At 41.1% G+C, this 27692-nt stretch overlaps 4 protein-coding genes across 5 annotated transcripts; all 4 read left to right on the forward strand.

Moving 5' to 3' along the window:
- The first annotated feature begins 2088 nt into the window (after positions 1–2088).
- Positions 2089–5225, forward strand: LOC115731380 (eukaryotic translation initiation factor 4B3). The gene is made up of 2 exons (XM_030662041.2): positions 2089–3438; positions 4860–5225. Exons 1-2 carry the CDS (start codon positions 2210–2212, stop codon positions 4894–4896), a joined length of 1266 nt encoding a protein of 421 aa, XP_030517901.1. The 5' UTR covers positions 2089–2209; the 3' UTR covers positions 4897–5225.
- Positions 5226–6303: 1078 nt separating this feature from the next.
- On the forward strand, positions 6304–9942 carry LOC115731379 (probable amidase At4g34880). 2 transcript variants are annotated; one of them, XM_030662040.2, is made up of 5 exons: positions 6304–6943; positions 8366–8580; positions 8772–9011; positions 9110–9308; positions 9462–9924. In XM_030662040.2, the coding sequence occupies exons 1-5, from the start codon at positions 6416–6418 to the stop codon at positions 9843–9845; spliced, it is 1566 nt and encodes a 521-aa protein (XP_030517900.1). In that variant the 5' UTR covers positions 6304–6415; the 3' UTR covers positions 9846–9924. The 2 variants fall into 2 exon arrangements, with proteins under 2 accessions (XP_030517900.1, XP_048128664.1); XM_048272707.1 differs by lacking the exon at positions 9110–9308 and having other exon boundaries at positions 8772–8934; positions 9462–9942.
- A 398-nt stretch (positions 9943–10340) lies between these two features.
- LOC115731378 (probable amidase At4g34880) lies at positions 10341–14223 on the forward strand. The gene is made up of 5 exons (XM_030662039.2): positions 10341–10992; positions 12466–12680; positions 12814–13050; positions 13210–13408; positions 13584–14223. The coding sequence occupies exons 1-5, from the start codon at positions 10453–10455 to the stop codon at positions 13965–13967; spliced, it is 1575 nt and encodes a 524-aa protein (XP_030517899.2). The 5' UTR covers positions 10341–10452; the 3' UTR covers positions 13968–14223.
- A 6366-nt stretch (positions 14224–20589) lies between these two features.
- LOC125312786 (probable amidase At4g34880) lies at positions 20590–27404 on the forward strand. Its single transcript, XM_048272232.1, has 6 exons — positions 20590–21226; positions 21557–21771; positions 21858–22100; positions 22201–22396; positions 22715–23067; positions 27392–27404. Exons 1-6 carry the CDS (start codon positions 20675–20677, stop codon positions 27393–27395), a joined length of 1563 nt encoding a protein of 520 aa, XP_048128189.1. The 5' UTR covers positions 20590–20674; the 3' UTR covers positions 27396–27404.
- The last annotated feature ends 288 nt before the right edge of the window (positions 27405–27692 follow it).

The following is a 27692-nucleotide window of genomic DNA, read 5'->3' on the forward strand; positions in this document are numbered from 1 at the left end:
AAAAAAAAATTACTAAAAAGTGTCGACAACAATTCTAGTCATGCCTTGTAGGACGGATGCCATTAACATTGTTGATTTTCGATCAAAATTGATCAAATAAACTCAATTGGCACAAATACAAAATGATTAAGACTAAATTGGCATTTTTGAATGGTGTAGCACCGAATTGGCACCGATGCAATATATTTCAAACTTTTTTTGTATTTTTCCTCGTAGGAATATGTTGTTTTATTGTGAATAAGAAAAAATAAAATGGAAGTGAATATTTTCTTATTTGTGATTTGGAGTATTTGATGTTTCACAACAATTTTTGTGGCTGCTACCAGCCAATAAGTCAAATTTCAATCTTTAGAATCTTTCGAGTGAGGTACCAAATAAAAATTTCATCTTTTATATATTTAAAAAACATAGCATGCAAGACTGGCATCATCACGATCGTTGATCACCGTATGACGGACGGTTTCAACGAGCCTAGATTCAGGCGATATCTTCTCAAGAGTGGGACATCAGCCGACCATTCGCCAAGCCCAAGCCCAAGCCCAAGCCCAAGAATCGATGCAATTCTATCACAATGCGTCTAACCTGCTTTTCTACTCAGAACAGATTCTGTCGACAAATACGAATCAAATGTGATTAATTAAGAAAAGCAAAGAAAACTTAATTTCAAAACACATCCTAAACTCATCGGGCCGACCAAGAAAAAGAAAGAAAAGAGGGAATGAGAGAGAGATGCCCTCGACACTATGGCTTTGAAAGTGTTGGGTGAGACGGAAATCTGCACAGGCCGGCTCTGCGACTCTTTATTTATTTTGCAAAAAATGAATGATTTAAAAAAAATATATATATTTTTCTTAAAAACGATTGCTTCTGTCCCTTACAATAATGAATAAATGAAAAAAAATATTTTTATCGTCCATGAAAATATTTAGACGTTGATTGTTATCAATAATGAAAATATTATTTATTGACTAATTATTTAGTGAGACACGTAGTCACTTTTAGGAAAATATTTTTCAAATCATTCGTTTTCCACAAAATAAACGGAGATAAGCATCGTTTTTAGGAATTTTTTTTAAATATCCATTTTACACGAAACAAACGGAGTGTTATGGTGCCTTTGTTTCACTAAAAACCTTATGGCGGAAGAAAATATTTTTCATGGAAATCGTTTTCAAGCAAAACCATTAGTTTTCATTTATTTGGTGGTTTATGGAAAATGTTTTCATTTTTGGCAAAAGGAGAAGTTGTTTTACCCAATGTAAACTCGTTATTTTCGGTCTATGGAAAAAGTTTTAGTTCGATTGATTTGTTTTCCGTCATCCGAACATTGGAAAATTGAAAAAAGATCTATCGAAAACATTTTTTATATCAAACAAACGGGGGCCCGTTGGTTACTATAAACAATGTTCGCTCTAATTTAAGGACTTATTTAAAAATTTTCCAAAATAAATCATGGTTAAAATAATAGGTTAATGCCTCAAAAAGTCCCAAACTAGCATACTCGTGTCACATTTATCCAAAATTATAATCGTGTCACAAACTTGGGGGATTTTAGCGGATTTCGAAACTTGAGGGAGCTCTTAGGGAAAAAATTAGAGATTTCGGTGATTTGTTTTTTTTTACAAGTTCAAACTTAGTTTAGAGTAAATATGACATTGATTAACGAGTTTCAAATTTCCTGTTAATGAAAATTAATTTGGAACATGACGGTGTTAGCGTGTGTGCGCATGATCCTTATTGAATTGGTTCGTACGTCCCAAAACGAAATAGCCAATGTCCATTTCCTCTCTTTGCAAAGTTGCTAATGACAACAGTTGTAACCGAAAATTACTTGCAACATTAGCCGTTCCCCAATTCGGAAAGCACTCGAATCTTAAAACTATCGAAAAAGGCTGCGTCCGGGCTCCCTTCCTCCGCATTTGAGATCATCGTCGAATCTCGACCGTCCGTTCAATCCAATCCGACGAACCTACTACTACCGACCGAGTCTGTCCGAGTCACTCTCCGCCGTCGGATCATCCCAGTCGTAAAAACCCCCGCGCCCTCCAACTCCTGGAAGCCCTATATTCGCTTCGCTGCCAACGGACGCAAACTTCTGTTACATAAACGAGAGAAACCTCCGTCTAGAGAGAGAAACAGAGCGCGCAGAAGAGAGAGAGAGAGAGAGAGAGAGAGAGAGAGAGAGAGAGCTCCACCTCGCACGACAACGATGGCGGCAATCGTCTCCCCCTGGGCCACCAAACCTGGTGCGTGGTCCCTCGACTCCGAGGAGAACGAGGATGAGCTCCTCCAGCAGCAGAAATCGGACGCCGCCAGTGGCGGCTCCGCGGCGGCGGCGCCGCTCGCCGACTTCCCCTCCCTCGCCGCCGCCGCGGCCACCAAGCCAAAGAAGAAGAAGGGCCAGACCATCTCGTTGGCCGAGTTCTCCACCTACAAAGCGGCTGCTCCCAAATTCGAACCGTCCAAAGGCCTCACGCGCGAGGATCTCCTGGCGCTGCCCACTGGCCCGCGCGAGCGATCCGCGGAGGAGCTGGACCGGAGCCGGCTTGGCGGGGGCTTTAAGTCGTACGGCTCCGGGCGCTATGGGTCGAACGATTCGGGGGAGGACTCGCAGAACTCGCGGTGGGGCTCGTCTAGGGTTTCGGACGATTCGTGGAGGCAAGGAGGGTTCAATAGGGAAGCGAGCAAGGAAATCTTGCCCTCGCGGGCTGATGAGACTGATGATTGGTCTGCTACGAAGAAATCAGCGGTGGGAAATGGTTTCGAGAGGAGAGAGAGGGGCGGATTCTTCGGTTCGCAGTCCAAAGCTGATGAGTCGGATAGCTGGGTGTCGAATAAGAGTTCTGAGCAGCGGCCGTTCAGTGGCGAAGTGGGCAGAGAGAGGAGAGGGTTTAACAGAGGGGGTTTTGAGAGTTCTAACGGTGGTGGCGCAGATGCTGATAGATGGGGCAGAAGGAAGGAAGATGAAGGTAGTTTCGGCAGCGGCACAGATGCTGATAAATGGGGCAAGAGGAGGGAAGAAGAGGGTAGTTTTGGCAGCGGCGCAGATGCTGATAAATGGAGCAAGAGGAAGGAAGACGAAGGTAGTTTTGGGAGTTCACGGCCCAGGCTTGTTTTGCAGCCCAGGAAGTTGGCTGTTGGTGATGGGGCAGGGTCAGGTTCAGGCGTGGTGGCAAAGCCGAAAGCATCGAGCCCCTTTGGAGAGGCAAGGCCGCGAGAGGAGGTGTTGAAGGAAAAGGGGCAGGATTGGAAGGAGATTGATGAGAAGTTGGATACAATGAAGATTAAGGAAGTGGAGACAGGAGATAAGGGAGAAGGGTCTTTTGGGAGGAGGAGCTTTGGGAGTGGAAGTGGAAAGGTCAATTTACAGGAGGACAGGACCGAGAGGACTTGGAGGAAGAATGATTCCAATGAGGTCACAGTGGTACCTTCCCCAAGGTTGGTTCAGTTTGTTGTTTGATTGACCTGTATTTGCTTCGAAGAGGAAATTGGCATTCTTGCATTGATGATTGTGTTGGGTGTTTTAGTGGATAGGTACTTATTAGAGAAGTGTTCTAGCTGGTTTTTGGTATTTAGATTGTCTATATTAGTGTGTTCCATTGAGAGAATCCTACCTTTCGATGGCCTATTCTGTTTAGAGGTAGTATTTGTCATCACAACCCTTGAAAATGAAGACAATGGGATAATTCACTTGAATAGAAATATGGCGATGATATGTCTAGCTGATGTAACTGTAAACCGTGCAAGTATGAGCTCTAGATGGTTCTAGTTTTAGACATTCAAAAGGAAGTTAGAAATCACTGTTCATTGGCTGTTCCATGGTAAGAAAGAAGCAGCAGTTTTTTTTTTGGTCAAAAAGTAGCGGGTTATTAAACATGAAGGTTTGGTCGATGTTAGTCAATAGGCAAAGCATGTTAGCTTGCTCGTGTAATCAGTACCTTTGATATGATACAGTGTTCGATGATTTTTACAGGTGTGACAGTTTCATCGGTGGAAAAGAAGTGCCATTTCTTGGGAGTTCTATAGCAGAAAATCTTTTCCTTTTCTTTTGTCTTTACCTTTCTTTCTCTTGGACTTAAACATTACTTTGTTTTAACTTCTTGCTGTCTTGGGGAATCTCTGAAGAATATGAGAACCACATCAGTAATTATTTATTTTCCTTTAACATCTGCCTGTACAAAAGGGGCAAACGTTTTGCAAATATGTCAGGGAGCAATTATTTTTGGCTTCGCTGAACAAATTTACAATTCCCATCTCGTTCTCTTCCCTTTAATATGGATCTTGTGAATTTGTTTGATGACTTTGTTTGCAAGCTCTGTAACTTCTATTTATTCCCTTAAAGCACGGTCTATGTTTTGACTTAAAATGCGAACTTTTCTTTTTTAATGCCTCATTGTGTTGGTGTGAGGCGGTGTAGCATTTAATGAAACTAATATTGTTTATTCGTGTTTTGTATCCATTGTTTTCTCATATTTGTTATTTTAATTTGGTCCTTTCATAGAGTGATTTTGAATATGATACAGCCCTTTTCATCTGTAAAGTTCTCAGTGGAAATTACTAGGAGCCATGTACCAATATAAGTTAACACGCCTAGAATATATAGTCCAGGAAGTAAGACAGGCAAAGCAACTAGATGGTTACTGTGAAGCTGCGGATCTTTTTATTTGAAAGTGGTGTTTCTTTATTTCTATAGAAGTACTTTGGTCTACCTTTCATTGGTCGCAAGTTATGGATATCATGGGAGACAATAAGATGCATTTGCCTTACCAAAAAAAAAACAAATAAGATGCATTGGATTCTTTCATCATGTAGCGGGTCTCTAAAAGCCTAGAAACTCATGTGGATTCATTATCTTGCAGTGTCGAGGAGGATGACAGTGGAGTTGAAGGAAACTAAACTGGCAGAGAAGTTTCGTGTCACGACAGTTTGAGAGGAAGAGGACTCGCTTTATAGCGGATTGGCAGTTTTGATCTGGTTGAATTAAGCTTTATTTATTGCATCTCGTGTTTGGTTGTGATTTTTCATGTCCATCAATTATGTGGAGAATTTTTTTGGTCGGGTTTCGCTTGTTACTACGCATGTTTGGTGGCGGCGGATTTGTGATTAAGGACCGCATAGTTAGTTTTTTGTTTGTGGCTGCTATGTACACTGTGACGAAGGTGACGGGAAAGACTATAACTTAAGATGGTGACTAAATAAATGGTCGGCATGTCTTTTGGTGCTGTTTAACTTCTTTTCACCCTGTTTTTTCATTTATGCACTAGGAGACTAGAGGTGCTGTTGACTTAATCTCTCAGTGCTGATTGATTGGGTTTCACCACATCCTTTTGCTGTCTAACTTCTCTTCATCTGTGTTTCATTGGCCCACTGAGTGTTGAATCTTGGATGGATTCGCACATTTATTCTTGTTTGACTCTGGGCTCACCCAATTTCCAGACTCTAGATGATTATGCTGTTGATAAAAGATCATAAATGGAAAATTTTCGAACTACTGACATCCGCCACAGGGTAAACCACCGCCTCTCCGGCCCCCCCGACTGATTCTACCATAGAGGCTAACGATAGACAATAACTTTCCCCCGAGCACAGCTTACAACTTCCATCGTACTGTGCTATTCAAAGAGCAACTCTTTTCAAAATCTCAAAGGGTGCTGAGTTGGAATTTCATTTTAACTAAGGATTCTTGTGGTTTCGGAGGATCTAGCTATAAGAGAACCAGGAATGGAGAGCTATTTGTTTAAGGTGTAAGAGCTGCATGTTATTATTCATGTACCTTTTTTTTTTTTTTTGGTTTTTTTGACGATATCTCTAGACTTGATTTATCCCAATAGAGGGGTGGATGTGGTCTCGTTCATGTGCATCGATCGATCAAAGGTACCCCTAGGTTGACCCTAAAAGATGTTGAAAATAGAAATGTTCATGAAACATGACCATATGAACCTAGAAATATTAGATAAATTATGAAAGTAGGAAATCATATACGTACTTAAAAGATTAGAAAACAATCAAGAACAAAATGACTGTATTTGACTCGCCTCAAACATGTGATTTTGTTAATAATACAAAAGATTCATATCGTAGAAGCCACAATTGATTCGAGTAGCCCGTAATAATAGCTTTAGTCTTCTATGCGCTTGAGAAGTCGAGCTCGCTTTGTTTCGGTCAAAAGTCAACTCAATTGAGTCTACTATTGTCAACAAGGAAAGTCTTCTCACTTGCCATTTAAGATTCTAAAATGAAAAAACATCAAAATATTATGGAGGGAACTACTTTTTTTTTTTTTTGGTCGGATCGGGGGCACTCCTTCGCCGCGCACACTCTCTCTCTCTTCAAGTCTCAACGTTGACCCCAGTGCCGGACACGATCTTCTAACACCGATCTCAGTTCCACGACGACGACGACGACGACGCCGCCCATGGCTTCCCTCTTCTCACTCTCACTCCTTCTCCTCTTCCTCTCCTTCGTCACCGCCGCCATCGACGATTCTCAGTTCACCTTCCACGAAGCCACCATCGAAACCATCCACCTCGCCTTCGCCCAAAACAGGCTCACCTCCCGCCAGCTCGTCCACTTCTACGTGGACCGAGTTCAAACCCTGAACCCCTCCCTCCGCTGCGTCCTGGAGCTCAACCCCGACGCTCTCCATCAGGCCGACGAGGCCGATCGGCTGAGAGCAGCTGCCGGTGGGGACGGGACCACCCTGGGGCACTTGCATGGGATCCCCGTCCTCCTCAAGGACAGCATCGGGACTGACGACAAGCTGAACACCAGCGCCGGGTCGTACGCGCTGCTGGGGGCTCGCGTCGCGAGGGACGCGTTCGTGGTGGAGAGGTTGAGGAGCGCCGGGGCTGTGATTTTGGGCAAGGCGAGTATGAGCGAGTGGTACTCGGTCCGGTCCTTTGAGATGCCCAGTGGCTGGTGCGCTCGAGGTGGAGAGGGCTTGGTAAGTGTACATTGCTTCTCTGTTCGCAGCTCTGCGTTTGAGTTCCGACCAAGTTTCGATCGTCTCCAAATTAACGTGCTTGCAATTAATCTGGCAATCCAAGCATGCGTCTGAAGATTGATTTGATGATTTAATCCTCCCTCGAAGGAAGATGTAGGGATCAGCGAATAACTGATGTTGATACTGCAAGCTCTGATTAGGAGAGGGCTACATAGATGTTAGACATTTGGAGGATCATTGCACTTGTAACTGCGACATGAGTATCAAAGTATGCATACTTGTTCAGGTAGTCTCTTAGGTTGTCATAGATGTTCAGTTTCATGGTGTGTTCCCTGGCAAGAACTGGGAATAAATGCCCTTTATACTTAGCACTTCTCATGGGCAAATGATTTGATGAATGAGGTCATGTGGGCTGTTCAGGAGAAAGGCCTGCTTTTTGTTAATTCCTTCTAAGGAGTATAGCTGTCTGAGGGACGGATCCTGGACATTATCTCGGCAGGTTCATTGGAGAACATAAGAGAGATGCATATATAATTATATTACCAGTGTTTATTCTATTGTCTGTATAGAATATTTATGCAAATATGTGGAAAACCTTAAGCTCAATTATCTTTGATTTGATTTGGTGATGCCATGTTTCATTTTTCTGTTCTTTTGGATAGTAATTCGTGTTATTTGTCACGAGTTGTGTGAAAAACACGACATTTACCTCTTTATTGTAAGTTCTTGATCGGGAGTTTTGAAATCCATGCATTTTTTTCTCTTCATAATTGTTTGTGCTTCATATATTACAAGACTTATAATCCGTGACATATCCCACATCTAGAAAAGTGTATGAATGCTTGGTTAACCATTTTTGTATCCTCTTAAAAGTAACAGGACAATCGTTCATTAACTAATTCATCATGGTGTTTATACCATATGATTTGTCTTTCTAGTTTGGATCTTTCACACAAATAAGTTTTGGTATGTTGTTCAATGTTTAAGCTTCTTCCTTTCTTTCAGTTTGAGGTTTCCAAATTCGTTTTTTTTTCCTTGACAACTTTGCAGATATACTGTAGTTCATTTACGTGGTTGACAGTGGGGTGAATCTCCGAAGTGTTATTGTCCACACAATTCTTCCCAGCAAAATCCTCATGTATAATATAGACTTTGAAGTTCAGAGGGGTCACTTGTCCCCACTGCACAACACTACACGTGTCTGCGTGATCTTTGATTATGTCAGCTTGAAAAATATATTATTGTTTGTTAACCTTGCTTCTCTATGTCGCGCGCTTTCCATGAAAAATGATATGATGAATAAGATGAAGGCCTGCTTCTCAGCAGGTCATTTTAAGGAGCATACTTTTTCTTTGACCCCCATGCCCAGAGTAAGAGTTTTATCTACTAATTCTTCTCGCTCTTACTTCTGCACATGTTCAGAATCCTTATGTGAAATCGGGTGACCCATGTGGCTCCAGCAGTGGCTCAGCAATAGCAGTGGCTGCAAACATGGTTGCTGTGTCATTAGGGACTGAAACTGATGGTTCCATCATCTGCCCAGGTGATCATAATTCGGTTGTCGGTTTCAAGCCCACGGTTGGACTCACTAGTCGGGCAGGCGTTATTCCACTTTCACCACGCCAAGACTCAATTGGGTAATAATGTTTCGCAGTCTGGGACCGTGGTTCCAATGGCCTGCCAGTAATTTACTCGTCACTCATCCATGATCCTATAGTTTGGTCGCTTAAGTTCTGTACTGTCTATTTATTCCATGCTCGCATATGCGCATGTAAATTTTTACATATATGTATTTGTCACCTTGTGATTTTATTCCATGTTAAGTCAGGCCCATATGCAGAAGTGTGTCGGATGCAGTCCATGTACTTGATGCAATAGTTGGATTTGATCCAAGGGATGAAGCTACAGGGGAAGCAGCCAAATTCATACCTATGGGTGGTTACAAGCAGTTCCTTAGGGAAGATGGTCTCAAGGGAAAAAGATTGGGCATAGTAAGAAAGCCTTTTTTGGACTCTTTTAAGGGATCCACTGCTGCTTCGGCTTTTGATCAACATCTTGTAACTTTCTGGTGAGTACCAAGTGAAATTAGCGACGCAGACAACTACATGTTTTGAATCAAAACTGCTAATGTTATGTTAATCATTTTCTTCTTTTGGTAATCTGAAGGAGCAATGGTGCAACTGTCGTGGATAATTTAGAGATAGAAAACATTGGCATCATCCTGAATCCAGCTCAGAGTGGTGAAATGGCTTTACTGCTAGCTGAGTTCAAGCATACTCTAAATGAATACTTAGGAGGATTGAGCAACTCCCGGGTGAAGTCGCTAGCAGAAGTTATCGCCTTCAACTCCAACAATCCAGATTTGGTTAGTATTAGATCGTAGCAACAGCGATGGAGGTCTTCGATTTCATCTGAACTCTCCTCACCAGTCTTGGCCAGGAAAAAAGATTGACGAGTTCCCTTTTGTTCTATGGATTCTCTCATGAATACACACTAACTCAAGCCTCAAGTAATGCAGGAGAAGATGGAAGAGTATAACCAGGATGGATTAATTGCAGCAGAGATGACAAACATGCTCGACGAGGAAGTTGTCGAGGCAGAACGTAGGATGAAACAGTTGTCGGAAGAGGGATTTGAAAAGCTAATGAAGGAAAACGAGCTGGACGCCATGGTGACGCTAGGTGCAGATGCTGCCACAGTTCTGGCAATTGGAGGCTATCCAGCGCTGACTGTCCCCGCCGGATACGACGACAATGGAATGCCGTTCGGGATTTGCTTTGGGGGATTGAAGGGATCGGAAGCCAAGTTGATTGAGACAGCCTATGCTTTTGAACAAGCCACGAGGATGCGTAAACCTCCTCTCTCATATTCTACTGAATTTCACTATCCGCATTATCAGTAAAGCAAATGGAATGGCTGTGCAGGGTCACGAAAATGCAAGACTGTAAAAGTGTTGTAAGCTATCTTTTTTTTCAACTGATGTAGTGTTGGAATTTGTGAACTCGATTAATCTCGATCGAGGCATGCGTGTGATCCTGCCCATGCGCATCGAATAAAGCTACCCGAAGGTGGCGAGTAAGGTTAAACTCAAGCATCAGAGAGATGGAGCATGTTCGAGTATGTTCATGTAGCATGACTACGAGAGCCTCGAGAGGATGTGAAATTATAAAAAAAAAATTAAGATTATGTTTCTAATCAAAACATTAAATCGACCAAGACGAGAAGGCTGTTATTTAACTTGCTCCGAATATTAATTTGTGTCAAGCTTCATTGGTAATCAACATCAACAATTTTCCGATCCAATAATAATTAAAAAAAAATGCTATGTAAATTTAAAAATTAGAAGAACGAAAATTATGGAGGGAACTTCCTCGTCACGTGCACTTCGCTTGGAGATTCGGACTCTCTCTCCTCTCTCTCTCTTCGAGTTTCAACGTTGACCCCAGACTCGAACTTCGGACGCCGATCTCCATTCCAGTACGACGACGACGACGACGACGACGACGACGATGACTTCCCTCTTCTCACTCTCACTCTTACTCTCAGTCGCTCTCCTCTCCCTCTCCTTCCTCACGACCACCATCTCCGCTTCTCAGTTCACCTTCCACGAGGCCACCATCGAATCCATCCACCTCGCCTTCGCCCAAAGCAGGCTTACCTCCCGCCAGCTTGTCGACTTCTACCTGGACCAAATCCAAACCCTCAACCCCTCCCTCCGCTGCGTCCTGGAGGTCAACCCCGACGCTCTCGATCAAGCCGACGAGGCCGATCGACTGAGAGCAGCAGCGGCCGGTGGCAACGGGGCCCTGGGGGATCTGCACGGGATCCCCGTCCTGCTCAAGGACAGCATCGGGACTGACGACAAGATGAACACCAGCGCCGGATCGTACGCGCTGCTGGGGGCTCGCGTCGCGAGGGACGCGTTCGTGGTGGAGAGGTTGAGGAGCGCCGGGGCTGTGATTTTGGGCAAGGCGAGTATGAGCGAGTGGTACTCGCTCCGGTCCTGGGAGATGCCCAGGGGTTGGTGCGCTCGAGGTGGACAGGGCTTGGTAAGTTGTATTCATGTATATTGCTCGTCCGTCCGCAACTATGCAATTGAGTTTTGACATTGTTTTGATTCCTGTTAAATTTAACGTGCTTGTAATGAATCGCGCAATCCAATTATGTGTCCTACTTCCAGGGAAGATGTAGGGACCAGTGAATAACTGATTTTGATATTGCAAGCTGTGATGAAAAGAGGGCCATATAGATGTTACGCATTTGGCGGATAAATGCACCTGTAATTGCGACATGCAGGGTGAGCATGCGTATATCAAGTAGGCATACTTGTTCATGTAGTCATTTAGGTTATCATTGATGTTCAGCTTCATGGTGTGTCCCCTGTCAAGAACAGGGAAATAGATTTCTCAGGGGAAATGATTTGCTGAATAAGGTCTTGTGGGCTGTCCAGGAGAAGACTGACTTCTTGTTAAGTCCTTCCAAGGGGTATACTGATCTCAGGGATGGATGAACATTTTCTGAGTGGGTTCATTGTAGAACATAAGAGATTTGCATACATAGTTCATTGAAATTGTTATTATTTTCCGTTCTGTTCCTATAGAATATCTATGCAAACCTGTAGAAAATCTTAAGCACAATGATTTGTGATTTGATTTGGTGACGTGGTACTTTTTTTTTGGGGAGGGGGGGTGTTGAGGGTAACCATTTCATGTTGTATGTCTCAAGTTGTGTGAAAAACACCAAGTTTCCTCTCATTCTAAGTTCTTGATCTGGAGATTCGCAATCCATGCATGATTTCCTCTTCATACTTGTTTGTGCTTCATTTAATGTAAAAATAATCATCCACCCTCGGAACAATTAGAAAATTACCAAACCGAAACCATTCATTTGGAACATCAAAGAGCGGACACGCCCAACGTCTGGAAAAGTGTATAATTGCATTGTTAACCATGTTTATATCCTCTTAACAATTAACAGGACAATCATTCATTAACAAATTCTCTATGAGGCCTATACGATACGATACGATATGATTTTTATTTTTATTTAGGATCTTTCACACAAATAATTTTTGTATAACGTTCAATGTTTAAGCTTCTTCCTTTCTTTCAGCTTGAGGTGTCAAATTCTGTTTTCTTTTTCTTGGCAACTTTGGAGATATCTTATAGTGTCATTAATGTGGTTGACAGGCGGTTCAATCTCCAAAATAAAATTGTCAGAACAATTCTTAGCAGCAAAATACACAGAGTATGATATAGGGTTTGGAAATTCAGTGGGGGCGCTTGCCCCCACTACACAACACTACATGCTGTCCCTGTTATCTTTGACTATGTCAGCTTGAAAAAGACACTTTTATCTATTAACCTTGGTTCTCTATGCAACGCGCTTGTCATGCAAAACAATATGTTGAATAATGTGAACTCAATAGGTCCTTTAAAAGGGCATACTGTTCTTTGAACAGCATGTCCAAAGTAAAAGTTTTATCTACTAATTTTTCTTGCTTTTACTTTGCACATACTCAGAATCCTTACATGAAGTCGGGGAACCCATGTGGTTCCAGCAGTGGCTCAGCAATAGCAGTGGCTGCAAACATGGTTACTGTGTCATTAGGGACTGAAACTGATAGTTCCATCATCTGCCCAGCTGATTATAATTCGGTTGTCGGTTTCAAACCCACTGTTGGACTCACTAGTCGGGCAGGCGTTATCTTAGTTTCACCCCGCCAAGACTCAATTGGGTAAAGTTTCACGGTCTGGGACCATGGTTCCATGATCCTGTAGTCTGGTTGCTTATGTTCTGTGCTGTCTGTTTAATCCTGGGCGCATATTGATGCGTGTGCCACCTTGTAATTTTATTTCCTTGTGGTACAGGCCCATAAGCAGAACTGTGTCTGATGCAGTCCATGTGCTAGATGCGATAGTTGGATTTGATCCAAGGGATGAAGCTACAGGGGAAGCAGCTGAATTCATACCAATGGGCGGTTTCAAACAGTTCCTTAGGGAAGATGGTCTTAACGGAAAAAGATTGGGCATAGTAAGACATCCTTTTTCGGACTTTAAGGGATCCACTGCTGCTTCAATTTTTGATCAACATCTTGCGACTTTCAGGTGAGCATAAAGTGAAAATAGTGATGCAGACCGCCACCTGTTCTGAAATAGGACCTGCTGCACCGGTATCTTTACTTAGAATGGTTGATATTGAAGTGGTTGTAATCCATACTGTTATCTATGTTTTGTTGATCATTTTTTCCTTTTGGTAAATTGAAGGAACAATGGTGCAACTTTAGTGGATAATTTGGAGATTAAAAACATTGACATCATCCTGAATCCATTTCAGAGTGGTGAAATGGCTCTACTTCGAGCTCAGTTCAAGCATAATCTAAATGAGTACTTAGGTGGATTGAGCAACTCTCCAGTGAAGTCGCTAGCAGAAGTTATTGCTTTCAACTCCGACAATCCAGATTTGGTAAGTATTAGATCGTAGCAATAGTGATGGAGGTCTTAGATTTTCTGTGAACTCTCTTATACTGCGTAACAAGATGTTGCTCACCAGTCTTCGCTAGATAAAAGATTGATGAATTTCCTTCTGTTTCATTGACGTTCTGATTAATACTCCCTAACTCAAGCCTCAAATACTGCAGGAGAGTATGGAAGAGTATAATCAGGATGGGTTAATTGCAGCAGAGAAGACAAACATACTGGACGAGGAAGTTGTCAAGGCAGAACATATGATGAAGAAGTTGTCAGAAGAGGGATTTGAAAAACTAATGAAGGAAAACAAGTTGGACGCTATGGTGACACTAGGTGCAAATGCTGCCACAATTCCAGCATTTGGAGGCTATCCAGCGCTAACTGTTCCTGCTGGATATGACGACAATGGAATGCCATTTGGGATTTGCTTTGGGGGATTGAAGGGATCCGAAGCAAAGTTGATTGAGATAGCCTATTCTTTTGAACAAGCCACGAGGATGCGTAAACCTCCTCTTTCATTTTCTACTGAGTTTCACTATCAGTATTATCAGTAACGCAATGGAACCGTGTGGATACATGAGTTTCCCACTTCATCTCATCTTGTTGTGGTTTAGTTCCATTATTTCCGATGCCAAAATTGTGAGACTAGGTAAGATGTCTCTAACCATTGTTGAGATATGGGGTTCGTATACCTACTATCTGGTCCGACCGTTCCATAGGGCTTGTCTGTAACATCTGTTATTTGAGGATATTTGATAAATGACTACTGCAATGTAAATAAGGTCTTGTTAGTTCATTTTCTAATCATAATTTTTTCTACAGGACACAGGTTTTTAGTTAGCCCATGGTTGATATATTAGCTACATATGATCTACAGCTTTGGCAGTGTAGAACAAGGCCCCTTCTACCAATATCCTTGGAAGTGTTTCCGAATTGCTTACGTTTGCATCCATATTACAGTGAAAATGAAATGCCTTTTGTCGATTTTAGCAGTTCCATGTTATATGTGCTTCTCACATTCCGCAATCTTTATTCCACTCCTGCTTAGCCATCATGATGTGCCTGATTATCATATCTTCCTTCTTTTCGCTTTCTCATTGAAAGTGCACACGTGTTCCACATTTTGTTGTGTTTCATACCTCCATTATAAGGCCATTTTTGCATATTGACGTGCACACAGAAGCAGGCCCATTGCAGTAACGCTAACTTGGAAAGATACCGACACAAGTTGATAAGGTTGATGCTGATATAACCAATTCTTTCTTGGTGTGATTGTTAGCTTTGCCTTTCCCTGGATGAGGAATTACAGATCCTCTCCTGATTCTGACGAGTGGTTCTCGGTTTTTCTCTTTTATGCTTAAGTTTGTTCACCGTCCAACTGAGTGCTGGATTCATCTGATTGATATCAGCAAAAAAAATCAGACCACAAAAGAGAAAAATCCAGTTCTTTACCAACACTGACTTCAAATCATGCTGAAGCAAATCGAAAACGACCTCATCCAAGACTAGCGCACTCCTCTTCATCTCCTACAAATGAATAGAGATGTGTCTCCTATTTATAGAGAGAAGGGGGGAAGTCTTTGATTCTTGCGATCGCTCCTGGTTGGACAAATTAAGATGGTATGTCAACAATCGAAATTTTGATCAATATTTACTTTGGTATAAACAAATACTAAGCCCATTTTTCAATGTGGTTCGTATGGATAAATGCTGATGTGATTTAGCTCGTCCAATAGTCTAATATCTTCAGTCAAGTTTGATTGTTCTACCATGAATACTGTCTTTAGTGCATTTGAAAAGCTGCAATGAAAACTGAATTTTCATGGCTCTCGGGGACCGATTGATGCTATTTGTGGAGGCGGTATAATGATTTTCTCGAGTGTTCGTCTTGTTCCCTTGGTGGAGAGGAGGTGATGATGGTCCATTGAAAAGGAAAGAGAAATATGCCTTTCCCGTTATGTGGTAAAGAGAGCATCCCCTTTGCTCTTTACCTATAAAAATCTTTGGTCGCACTCATTTACCTTGAAGAGGATGAATCATGTGTGTGTGGTATCATTCACATGGAACGTCTTCGTAATTTCCTCTCAAAGGACGTAGTCTCGAACAAAACCAACATGTTATATGTATATTTGACAAAAAAATGATTTGGTTATAGGTTGAGAACTCTAAAAGAAGTACATATTTGAACTCAGCTAGATCCCAACAACTATTATCATACATGTACATTTATCTCAACTCATACAAAATAAGTCTAACAAAAGTTTGTTGCTAATAGCGCCCTCGTTCTACTTGCCCCAAGCTGAAGAATCTTAAAAAGATTTAAGATGAATGGTATGAGTAATCACAGCTAGTGAGTAGTACACATCTCTTTTAAGCAAATTGAGAGGAAAATTGCCAAAAAGTTACTAAATCTATTACAATTGGGCCAATTCAACTTTAACTTTTTTTTATAGCCAATTGAGTCCTAAACCTTTATAATTATGCCAATTTAGTCCATTTGGATGGACGTCACTAATGTGAATAAATTTTAATATTTTTCAAATTTTTATAATTAATTTTAAATTTTTTAATAATTTTTTTATCTTTTTTTTTATTAGGGCCGATAGGAGACCTCTGGCCATCGGCTGAGGGCCTGTCCTAAAATAAAAATAAAAATAAAATAAAATAAGATACAAAAAAGTATTAAAAAAATTCAAAAATTTTAAAAATATTATTAAAAATTGCCCCTCTCAAGGCCGGTCCGCCAAATGGAATGAATTGGCACAGTTGTAAAAAATTTACGATTTAATTGGCAAAAAAAGTTTGGGACTGAATTGACACAATTACAACAAGTTTAGGACTTCTTTGATAATTTTCCCACAATTTGAGCATCCATGCTAATAACTCTTTTAGCTCAAATCCAAATTATGATTTGCGTACAAAATAAAAAATGAGTTATTCAACAATGCTATATATCGGATCAATCAACAATATGAAACATCAATGGTCAATTTCGTTGATCAACCTAGTGCTCAATATTCAACTATGGTCACGTTTAATGAGGTCTTTACTTATACTAGTTATCTCGACTTAAAAGATATCCTAAAAGTAATATCATGCTCAACCCCTCAATGTGTCTTAAACATAGTGTCAATGAGCATTAAATTAACTCATCCGCCAAAGACCACAAATCAAATTCAGAATACATCTTATAAAAAGATTTTATAAACTGAAACATATAACCTTTCACAATTCAATTTACCAAATACAATGCATTTCATAAAATAATTGACAAATCAATGCATACAATCTTTGGTGATTCTTTTCACAAAGCATTCACAAATGATCATTTCAAACAATGCTTTCTAATGTCATTTTTTTTTTTGTCAGAATGTCATTTCAATTGACCAAAAATAGTAAAACCCCATTCCAATACGCAAGAAATATGCTCTTTCATAATTCAGTGTATCAAAAATTTCAAAACTCTACCACTTTCAAAAAATGAGTTTGCAAATTTATAGTAGAGATAAGCACTACTCACTTGAGAATACCAAAGCCAAATAAGAGACCTACACGAGCCGATGAACTCGAAATTCTATCACTTAAATGAAAAAAAAAGAGTTTACTGATTATATCTTCCACCCCACCACCACCACTATTTAATTGATACACTGAATTATCTTTCATAATTTAGTGTATCAATTAAATGAAAAAAAAAAAAGAGTTTGCTAATGCTAATAACTCTCTTTCCCGTTATGTGGTAAAGAGAGCATCCCCTTTGCTCTTTACCTATAAAAATCTTTGGTTGCACTCATTTACCTTGAAGAGGATGAATCATGTGTGTGTGGTATCATTCACATGGAACGTCTTCGTAATTTCCTCTCGAAGGACGTAGTCTCGAACATAACCAAATATATATATATATATATATATATATATGACAAAAAAATGATTTGGCTACAAGTTGAGAACTCTAAAAGAAGTACATATTTGAACTCAGCTAGATCCCACTAACTATTATCATACATGTACATTTATCTCAACTCATACAAAATAAGTCTAACAAAAGTTTGTTGCTAATAGTGCCCTCGTTTTGCTTGCCCTCAACCTGAAGAATCTTAAAAAGATTTAAGATGAATGGTATGAGTAATCACAGCTAGTGAGTAGTGCAAATCTCTTCTAAGCAAATTGAGAGGAAAATTGCCAAAAAGTTACTAAATCTATTGTAATTGTGCCAATTTAGCTCTAACTTTTTTTTTTATAGCAAATTGAGTCCTAAACCTTTATAATTATGCCAATTTAGTCCATTTGACTGGACGGGATTAATGTGAATAAATTTTAATATTTTTCAAAATTTTATAATTAGTTTTAAATTTTTTAATAATTTTTTTTATCTTTTTATTTTTATTTTTATTGGGACAGATAGGAGACCTTTGGCCATCGGCTGAGGGCCAGACCTAACAAAAAATAAAATAAAATAAAATAAAAAAAGATAGAAAAAAGTATTAAAAAATTCAAAAATTTAAAAAATATTATTAAAAATTGCCCCTCTCGGTGCCGGCCTGCCAAATGGAATGAATTGGCACAATTGTAAAAATTTTATGATTTAATTGGCAAAAAAAATTTTGGGACTGAATTGACACAATTATAACAAATTTAGGACTTCTTTGATAATTTTCCCACAATTTGAGCATCCATGCTAATAACTCTTTTAGCTCAAATCCAGATTATGATTTACGTACAAAATAAAAAATGAGTTATTCAAAAAAGCTATATATCGGATCAATCAACAATATGAAACATCAATGGTCAATTTCGTTGATCAACCTAGTGCTCAATATTCAACTATAGTCACGTTTAATGAGGTCTTTACTTCTACCAGTTATCTTGACTTAAAAGATATCCTAAAAGTAATATCATGCTCAACCCCTCAATGTGTCTTAAACATAGTGTCAATGAGCATTAAATTAACTCATCCGCCAAAGACCACAAATCAAATTCAGAATACATCTTATAAAAAGATTTTATAAGCTGAAACATGTAACCTTTCACAATTCAATTTACCAAATACAATGCATTTCATAAAATGAATAGAGAGGTGTCTCCTATTTATAGGGAGAAGGGGGGAAGTCGTTGATTCTCGTGACCGCTCCCAATTGGACAAATTAAGATAGTATGTCAACAATCGAAATTTTGATCGATATTTACTTTGGTATAAACAAATACTAAGCCCATTTTTTAATTTGGTTCGTATGGATAAATGCTGATGTGATTTAGCTCGTCCAATAGTCGAATATCTTCACTCAAGTTTGATCGTTCTACCATGAAAACTTTCGTTAGTGCATTTGAAAAGCTGCATTGAAAACTGAATTTTCATGGCTCTCGGGGACCGATTGATGCTATTTGTGCACGCGGTACAATGATTTTCTCGAGTGTTCGTCTTGTTCCCTTGGTGGAGAGGAGGTAATGGTGGCCCATTGTCCTATGTATTTGTTTGCGTGTTCGATGCACTATTGAAAAGGAAATAGAAATATGCCTTTCCCGTTATGTGGCAAATAGAGCATCCCCTTTGCTCTTTACCTATAAAAATCTTTGGTCGCACTCATTTACCTTGAAGAGTATGAATCATGTGTGTGTGGTATCATTCACATGGAACGTCTTCGTAATTTCCTCCCAAAGGACGTAGTCTCGAACATAACCAACATGTTACATATATATTTGACAAAAAAATGATTTAGTTACAAGTTGAGAACTCTAAAAGAAGTACATATTTCAACTCAGCTAGATCCCATCAACTATTATCATTTACGTACATTTATCTCGATTCATACAAAATAAGTCTAGCAAAAGTTTGTTGCTAATAGTGCCGTTGTTCTACTTGCCCCCAAGCAGAGGAATCTTAAAAAGATTTAAGATGAATGGTATGAGAAATCACAGCTAGTGAGTAGTACAAATCTCTTTTAAGCAAATTGAGAGGAAAATTGCCAAAAAGTTACTAAATTTATTGTAATTGTGCCAATTCAACTCTAAATTTTTTTTTTTGCCAATTGAGTCCTAAACCTTTATAATTATGCCAATTCAGTCCATTTGATTGTGCAACACTAATGTGAATAAATTTTAATAATATTTTAATATTTTTATAATTAGTCTCAAAATTTTTTAATAAATTTTTTTGTCTTATTTATTTATTTTTTTATTAGGGCCGACGGGAGGCCTCTGGCCATTGGCCGAGAGCCGGTCCTAACAAAAAATAAAATAAAATAATAAAGACAGAAAAAAGTCTTAAAAAAATTCAAAAATTTAAAAAATATTATTAAAAATTGCCCTCCTTAGTGCCGACTTGTCAAATGGAATGAATTGGCACAATTGTAAAAATCTTATGACTCAATTAGCAAAAAAAAAATTTAGAACTGAATTGACATAATTACAACAGGTTTAGGACTTCTTTGATAATTTTCCCACAATTTGAGCATCCATGCTAGTAACTCTTTTAGATCAAATCTAGATTATGATTTACGTACAAAATGAAAAATGAGTTATTCAACAAAACCATATATCAAATCAATCAACAATATGAAACATCAATGGTCAATTCCATAGTTCAACCTAGTGCTCAATATTCAATTATGGTCACGTTTAATGAGGTCTCTACTTATACCAGTTGGCTCGACCTAAAAGATATCCTAAAAATAATATCATACTCAACCCCTCAACGTGTCTTAAACATAGTGTCAATGAGCATGACATCATAACTCATCCTCTAAAGACCACAAATCAAATTCAGAATACATCTTATAAAAATATTGTATAAACCGAAACATATAACCTTTCACAATTCAATTTACCAAATACAATGCATTTCATAAAATAATTCACAAATCAATACATACAACCTTTCGCGATTCTTTTCACAAAGCATTCACAAATGATCATTTCAAACAATGCTTTCTAATGTCATTTTTTTCTTGTCGGAATGTCATTTCAATTGATCAAAAATAGTAAATTTATAGTAGAAATAAGCACTGCTCACTTGAGGATACCAAAGCCAAATAAGAGACCTACTCGAGCCCACGAACTCGAAATTCTATCAATTAAATGGAAAAAAAAAGAAAAGAGTTTACTGATTATATCCTCCCCCTTTTTTTGGGGGGGTTCAATGATTATATCCCCTTTAAATCGAGATGTACTCGCCCCTCCTCCCTTTCCTGTTCTCCTAGGCTGCCGTGAGTTCTGCTCTCAGTTCCTTTACGACTTTACCCAAACCTCGAAGACCGGTTAAACAATGGCTACCGAACCTCCATTTGCCTCTTATCCATCACGGGTGCTTCTTGTTCTCTTTGCCGTTGCATTGCTCGTGCTCCGAATCGACGCTCTAGCTCCACCAGCCTTCTCTATCGAAGGAGCAAGCGCACACGATCTCCAGCTCGCTTTCAGGCAAAACAAACTCACCTCAAGGCAGCTGACTGAGTTCTACCTCGACCGGATTCGGAGACTCAACCCGCTCCTCAGAGGGGTCATTGAGGCGAACCCAGATGCACTGCGCCAAGCCGATAGAGCCGACCAAGAACGCAAGGCAAAGCCACATGGCTTGCTCTCTGCCTTGCACGGGATCCCTATACTGCTCAAGGATAACATAGCCACCAAAGACAAGATGAACACCACAGCGGGCTCCTTCGCGCTTCTAGGCTCGGTCGTGCCTCGGGATGCCGGCGTGGTGGCTCGGCTGAGGAGGGCCGGAGCCGTGTTGCTGGGAAAGGCGAGCTTGAGCGAGTGGGCTCACTATCGCTCTTCTCGTGCGCCCAGTGGATGGTGTGCCAGGAGCGGCCAGGGAAAGGTCAGCCAACCAAGCTTACCGATCCACTTTTCTATCCTTGTCTGTCTCTGCAAGGTTTAGCAATTCAAATGCTTTTGTGCGAGGCTATAAATTTAATCAAACCACCATACTTAGAGTTGCATTTTGTGAAAATTAATCGGTAAGTGTGCTAATCATTACAAGAATCTGTTGGACATTTTAAAATCATGCGCCAGTGAGTGCGCCATGGTAGCTGCTTATGAAGCACTCGAGCTGTTTGTCCTAGAAGAGGCAGATTCGACATGATAATATGACGGAAACCTCCTTTGAATCTATTTGTCTGATGACTAAAGTTAATGCATATGAACACAGAATCCATACAACCTATCAGCGGATCCTTGCGGATCAAGTAGCGGGTCGGCCATCTCCGTGGCAGCGAATATGGGGGCAGTGTCGCTGGGAACGGAGACGGACGGCTCAATCTTGTGTCCCTCCAGTTTTAACTCAGTGGTGGGCATCAAACCCACCCTTGGCTTGACGAGCCGAGGTGGGGTTGTCCCCATCACTCCCAGACAGGACACTGTCGGGTAAGCCGGGGCGAATCACACCGACACTCTTTATACTCGCGGAAGTTACTCCGAACGTATTAACCACCATATGTGGGATCTCTCAGGCCAATGTGCAGGACTGTTGCAGATGCCGTCCATGTCCTCGATGTCATCGTAGGATTCGATCCTTATGATGCCAAAGCCACTAGAGAAGTGTCGAAGTACATCCCGAGAGGGGGCTACAAGCGATTTCTCAAAGCCGACGGGCTCAAAGGCAAGAGACTCGGAATCGTTAGGAACCCTTTCTTCGACATCTACTCAGGAACTCCGGTCCTCGAAGCATTTAATAGCCATTTCAACACCCTGAGGTAGTTAATAGTGATATCAGGACCCATTAGTTCCTCAAGTTTGGAATGAACCAATACGACATATAATATATGCAAATGTTTTCATTTCTTTCATGGACAGGAAACAAGGTGCAGTATTGGTGGACCACTTGGAATTAGCCAACGTAAATGAAATATACTCTGTAGCGAGCGGCGAAGGTGTAGCGATGTCGGCCGAGTTCAAGCTAGCCCTGAATACTTACCTGCGAGATTTGGTCGTCTCGCCAGTTCGATCCCTTGCCGATGTAATTGCCTTCAACAACAAGCACAAGCATGCGGTGAGTTGATATTATCACATATCAATTTATACATCATCTTTAATCGACTCAAAATTATGTAGAATCGCATAATGTTCAGGGAACATATAGCAGAATCAAGCAAGAGGGCAGTGCCCTTACCAGGGATGCGCTGGATAATTTCTCGTTTTTACGCCATCTGCAACTTGCAGCATGGCTATCATGGAACACTGGATAGAATATTTTCAAATACTCCATGCCAACGTTGTGATGCGAATCTTAACAGTCGTCCCATCGTGATTCGTCGACCCTTACCCTGTTTATCTCCAATTTTATTCACCAAAATGGCCGTTCTTGCAGGAAAAGATCGATGAGTACGGCCAAGACTTGTTCCTTGCGGCACAAGCCACGAGTGGGATCAATGCGACTGTGAAATCAGCATGGCGAAACATGGACAGATTGACCCGAGATGGGTTTGAGAAGCTGATGAGGCAGAACGAGCTGGATGCACTGGTGACTCCTGGTTATATAGTGAGCAAGGTTCTTGCGATCGGAGGCTTCCCAGGAATAAGCGTGCCCGCCGGATACGACGAGGATGGAGTGCCCTTTGGGATTTGCTTTGGAGGCTTGAGAGGCTCTGAGCCTACGCTCATCGAAATCGCTTACGGGTTCGAGCAAGCCACCAAGATCAGGAGGCCGCCATCGCTCATGCAGTGTGACCGCCATTTGGATCTCGGTCCGAGCTCTTGCGTGTGAGATGCTTTCTCTATTATTGGATTAGGATCCAAGTGACGAAGCAACGAAGGAATAAGCAGCCACATTCCAAGATTAAGAAGTGAGACTGTCAAACAATAACGATTTAGAACGTGTTTGTTCACTCAGATGCAACTACCAATGCAGCAATGACTTCCCCACGGTTTATCGAAGTCTTCATCACAACTTTCTCTGCCAAAACAAAAAAGTGAAGCACGTCAATTGAGAATTGAGAAATTAAATTCAAGGTTTCCTAGAAAGTCCTCCATTGCATGGCGGTGAATGCAATCCTAAATTTTTCAGTTTTGCCAATTCAATTAAAAACTTTTTGATAACTTACCGATTTAGTATCAAATCTTTCAATCGTGTCAATTTAGTTGGCGCTGACTAGACCATTACGTCGGTGATTTTAGGTCAAAGTTAGCCGGGAGGATTAAATTGACAAATCATTAAAAGCTTTAAGACTAAATTGACAAATCGTCACAAGATTTGAGACTAAATTGATGCAATTGAAAGGTTTAGGACTAAATGGGGAAGTTGTCAAAAGATTTTGAACAAAATTAGTAAAATTGAAAAGTTTATGATTGAACTGGCCAGTGTACAATATGTTCAAAAATTTTTTGGACAATTTTCCTTCCATGTCACGGCCGATGACACCTAGAATGTGCTGACTTGGTTTGCTAAACTCAACCATTCCAAGTCAAAAATTGCACCCCTCCCCTTCTATTTCCACAACAATCTCGTGCATGTCAATTAGGTTACGACCACCGAGAAGTCCTCGACTCTTTTCGGCATAATGATGATGATGAATGATTAGCGGACAAAAGGACCCGAGCCGACAACCGTGGTCGTCGGCAGGAATCGAGTTGCTAGGCCTGCTCATGAACATGAATCTTGTTTCCAATGAAAGCATCCTCGGCGTCGGGAGTCTCGACATGACTTACGAATCCTGCAGGGAGAAGCCTACAACCGACGGGAGCGTTGTTTTCCCTAAGGTTACATCATACCCAAAAAACCCAATGATAAAGAGCAAATAGATTATGACATCGTATTCTGTGACAACATGCAACTCCACCAGGAGGAGAGACACTGAAGGAACAATTTGTTAACAAGGAGTAGCTACTTATTCAATCGACAAAACAACAAGAACCTTAAGCTCCGTCTCTTTCTTCTCTTTCAAATGCGTATCTCATACCAAGAATCTTTCAAATTTGCCACTGCGGTTGCCCGACCTTTTCAGCCTTTTCTTAGGTAATAATCCCTAGACATAACCGTAATTAGCCGATTAACTTGAAGCAAAATAACACAGTCCGTCGCGACACTCCGAGCTTCTATGAGAAACCGAACTCACAATCATCTATTTTTGAATTGAAGCGTAGAAAGGTGATTAAACAATTATTATGAAGATTTACTAATAAAAAAAAAAAGACTTCCACACCTACCAACGCCTACGCTATGAATAAAGAATTTTTGCAACACTGCAGCCCGGTTAGGGTGAGAGCGAATAATTGACAAGAGTCGACAAATTCGGTAGTGTTGAATATGGTTTGACGAACTTCACGACAAACCAAGTGCAAATATCCAACTATTTGGTCCAATAATGTGAATCGCGATAACTTGTTTTTTCCAATTTAAATCACGAATGTTGACGCGAGAGAGCAGAGGTTATTGGACTATGTCTGCATTAATTTGCATCGCATTGATTACGAGATCATTTTTATATTTGCGAAAATGAGGATATTGTCAATCGTTGTACAATGCATGAAAACTTAGCACAATCGCATTTATAAAAAATTATAACGAAAATTTCAAGAAAGGGCCCCAAGTTCTCTCATTTTCTCAAATAAGGGCCTGAAGTGAATCTTGTTTTAAATAAGAATCTAAAGTGCCCTGATTATGTCAAAGAAGGGCCCGAAGTACATATTGTTTCAATTAAGTGCTTGAAGTGACTATATTAGTATAAAAAAAGGGCATGAGTCATTTTAGTGGGGACATTTTGGTCATTTACAATTTTATTTTATTTTTTCCTTTTTTTGGTTTTCAAGGAATTTTGAAAAAAAATATAAAAAAAGGGGGGAAAAGAAGAACACTGGCGGGAGGTTTTTGACCTCCATCAGGCCCTCACCACTGGTCGGCGGGGTCGCCGGGCCCCGCCGAGGAGCCGATGACCTTGGCCGCCCCATGTGGGAGGTCAAAACCTCCCGCCTGCGTTCTTTTTTTTTTTTTTTAATTTCTGTTTTTGTTTCAATTTATTTTAATAAAACAATTAGATTAAATTTATATTTTTACAAAAATACCCTTGATCGGTTAGAAAATTTGGCGTAGCCGCCAGCCGGACCATTATTTGAAACAACTATAATCACTTCAAGTCCTTCTTTGAGGCAATGATGGCACTTCAGGCTCTTATTTGAAATAAAATCTACTTCAAACCCTTATTTGAGAAAATGAGAATAATTTTTCTGCATCCCGGTCAGGTAGAAATGCGGTAGGACGGCTTACTACGAGCATAATGTTGTAACAATGACCGGTGATGGATGCGCCCATTGGATCAGTCGCATGCCTCCACGGAGTTGCATAGCACGGGCGAGGCCCCGTGCGCAATAGTCCATCGTTCTCTCTGTGTTCAAGCTCTATCCGATTCCATTTCGGATCCGCGAAATGTAGCCCTCTCGATTCGCTTTTCTTCGCTGCCACTCAAATCTAGCCCTTCTTCACAGGCTCACGCACTGCTCCAACCGCCACTCTATCAACCCAACAAATACTCACTAATCTTCTCTCGAAGGTTTTCTTTTGGTTTTCCTCGTACATAATGTGATGCCCCGAAAATTTGGCAGTCGCCAATAGTGAAATCTAGTCTATGGAATGACTAAGAATTTTAGTTTCATGCTCAAGATCGGATATTAAGGAATTAGAAATCGGAAATTGGAAATTTCCGGAATTGTTGTTAGAATCGGATTAAATACCGATTAAATGAGAAATTACGTCCTAAAATTAGAAATTTTCACATTAAGCCTCGTTTGGGCTAAATTTACTCGAGTTCGGATTAAATAACCATCTGTCGGGTTTTTGGATGCCCAAATTACCTAGGATGTGAAATGACCAAAATGCCCCTGGCCAATTTTAGAAATTACTGTTTTGCCCATAGGGTTTAGAAATGTAAGACAAGATTATTGATGACCTCGGGATCCACCTTATCACTTTAGCCTCTGGTCAAATTTCCAGATTTTTCTTTACCTTTCTCTCTCTCTCTCCCTTTTTCTCTCCCTCTTCCACGTCCATTCCCTTGCCGCCTCTTCTTTTCCTCTTTTCTTCTTCTTTTTCTTTCTTCTTCAGCACTCACTTCGTGTGACCACAACCACCACCATCGCCTCCAGCCTTTAGCTACCCTCCCCTCCACCACTCTAGATCATCACCACCACCGCCGTCGTCACTGTGGTAGCTCGGAACAGCCGCAAGACAACACCACAGCCGGAGTCCCCTGTTTTCGCATCTGCTATTGCTCTGTTCGGATCTCTGCTGTTGCAACGGTTCCCGACCCCCAGCACCGCCTCAGCCACCGCCTCAGCTCTCCACTGATCTCCAACTACCATCCTTGACCACCAACAGCCACCGCAAAACCACCAGAGAGATGTAAACAGCCGGCGAACCCCAGCCTACCCTGTTTCCCCTGTTTTGGCGCCGGTTCAGTTCTGCTTTGGAACAGCGCCTACCGCTGCCTTCCTCCGCCACCAGTGACCACCACCCAACCCTCGACGTCCCCTTAGACCTCTACCATAAACCCCACGACGTTCCACCACCGCCGGAGACCTGAGCAGCCCCGACCAAACTTCCCCTGCATCTGTACCTGTACCGCTCCCCTGTTTCCGCCCACAGCAGCCCCTGTCCGTGGCTGCTGACCACTGTTCCGGCCCTCACAAGCCACCACCGACCCCTACAACCTTCCTCCGACCATCTCGTACCTCCACCGCCAACCCTGAAGCCGTTCGCTGCCTGTAGCCCACTGTAGGAGCCACAACAGCCCCGGCCAGCCACTGTTTCCCCTGTTTTTGGGCAGGGCAAAGTTCTTTTTGGGCCTAATTGGGCCTATTTTGTGGGCCGGCGAGTTGGGGTCCAACCTGTTTTGGGCCATGTAATTGGGCCTAACCTCAAGCTCGTGGGCCTGTTAGGCCGGAAATTTGGGCCCATTATCCGAGGTTTTAGACCCGCCTTCCAACCGCGTACGACGTTCGCGCCAAAGGCTTTCAAGGACCGCCGTCGCACTTACTTCGCCTATTCGATTGTGAGTTGACCGCTAATCCTTGGTTAGACCATTAATTTCGTTCGGATTAATTTATTTAGATTATTAGGTGTTTAGGTAGCTCGATTAGGGCCAGTTTAGGGTAAAAACTTAGTTTAAGTTCAATGGCCCTAATTAGTTAAGTTAGTCTAATTAGTTAGGAATCTACGGTTAATTGGATGAGATTGATTGATTGAATGATCGTTATTGATTGATCGGGGGTGAGCAACGGATTAGAGACAAGTGTACGATCGATTGACTAATTGAATTGGCTAAGATTAAATTGGCTCTTGAATTGAGCTTACATGT

This window comes from Rhodamnia argentea, chromosome 11 (genome assembly GCF_020921035.1).
Source record: "Rhodamnia argentea isolate NSW1041297 chromosome 11, ASM2092103v1, whole genome shotgun sequence".
NCBI classification, from domain to species: Eukaryota; Viridiplantae; Streptophyta; class Magnoliopsida; order Myrtales; family Myrtaceae; genus Rhodamnia; species Rhodamnia argentea.

What these genes read in the sequence shown, in the direction of transcription:
- LOC115731380 (XM_030662041.2), top strand. Translation starts at nt 2,210, where the DNA reads ATGGCGGCAATCGTCTCCCCCTGGGCCACCAAACCTGGTGCGTGGTCC. An exon ending in ACAGTGGTACCTTCCCCAAG is followed by an intron (nt 3,439 to 4,859) that starts GTTGGTTCAGTT and finishes ATTATCTTGCAG; the next exon opens with TGTCGAGGAGGATGACAGTG.
- LOC115731379 (XM_030662040.2), top strand. Translation starts at nt 6,416, where the DNA reads ATGGCTTCCCTCTTCTCACTCTCACTCCTTCTCCTCTTCCTCTCCTTC. An exon ending in CTCGAGGTGGAGAGGGCTTG is followed by an intron (nt 6,944 to 8,365) that starts GTAAGTGTACAT and finishes GCACATGTTCAG; the next exon opens with AATCCTTATGTGAAATCGGG. An exon ending in ACTCCAACAATCCAGATTTG is followed by an intron (nt 9,309 to 9,461) that starts GTTAGTATTAGA and finishes CAAGTAATGCAG; the next exon opens with GAGAAGATGGAAGAGTATAA.
- LOC115731378 (XM_030662039.2), top strand. Translation starts at nt 10,453, where the DNA reads ATGACTTCCCTCTTCTCACTCTCACTCTTACTCTCAGTCGCTCTCCTC. An exon ending in CTCGAGGTGGACAGGGCTTG is followed by an intron (nt 10,993 to 12,465) that starts GTAAGTTGTATT and finishes GCACATACTCAG; the next exon opens with AATCCTTACATGAAGTCGGG. An exon ending in CCCCGCCAAGACTCAATTGG is followed by an intron (nt 12,681 to 12,813) that starts GTAAAGTTTCAC and finishes CTTGTGGTACAG; the next exon opens with GCCCATAAGCAGAACTGTGT.
- LOC125312786 (XM_048272232.1), top strand. Translation starts at nt 20,675, where the DNA reads ATGGCTACCGAACCTCCATTTGCCTCTTATCCATCACGGGTGCTTCTT. An exon ending in CCCAGACAGGACACTGTCGG is followed by an intron (nt 21,772 to 21,857) that starts GTAAGCCGGGGC and finishes GGGATCTCTCAG; the next exon opens with GCCAATGTGCAGGACTGTTG. An exon ending in ACAACAAGCACAAGCATGCG is followed by an intron (nt 22,397 to 22,714) that starts GTGAGTTGATAT and finishes CCGTTCTTGCAG; the next exon opens with GAAAAGATCGATGAGTACGG.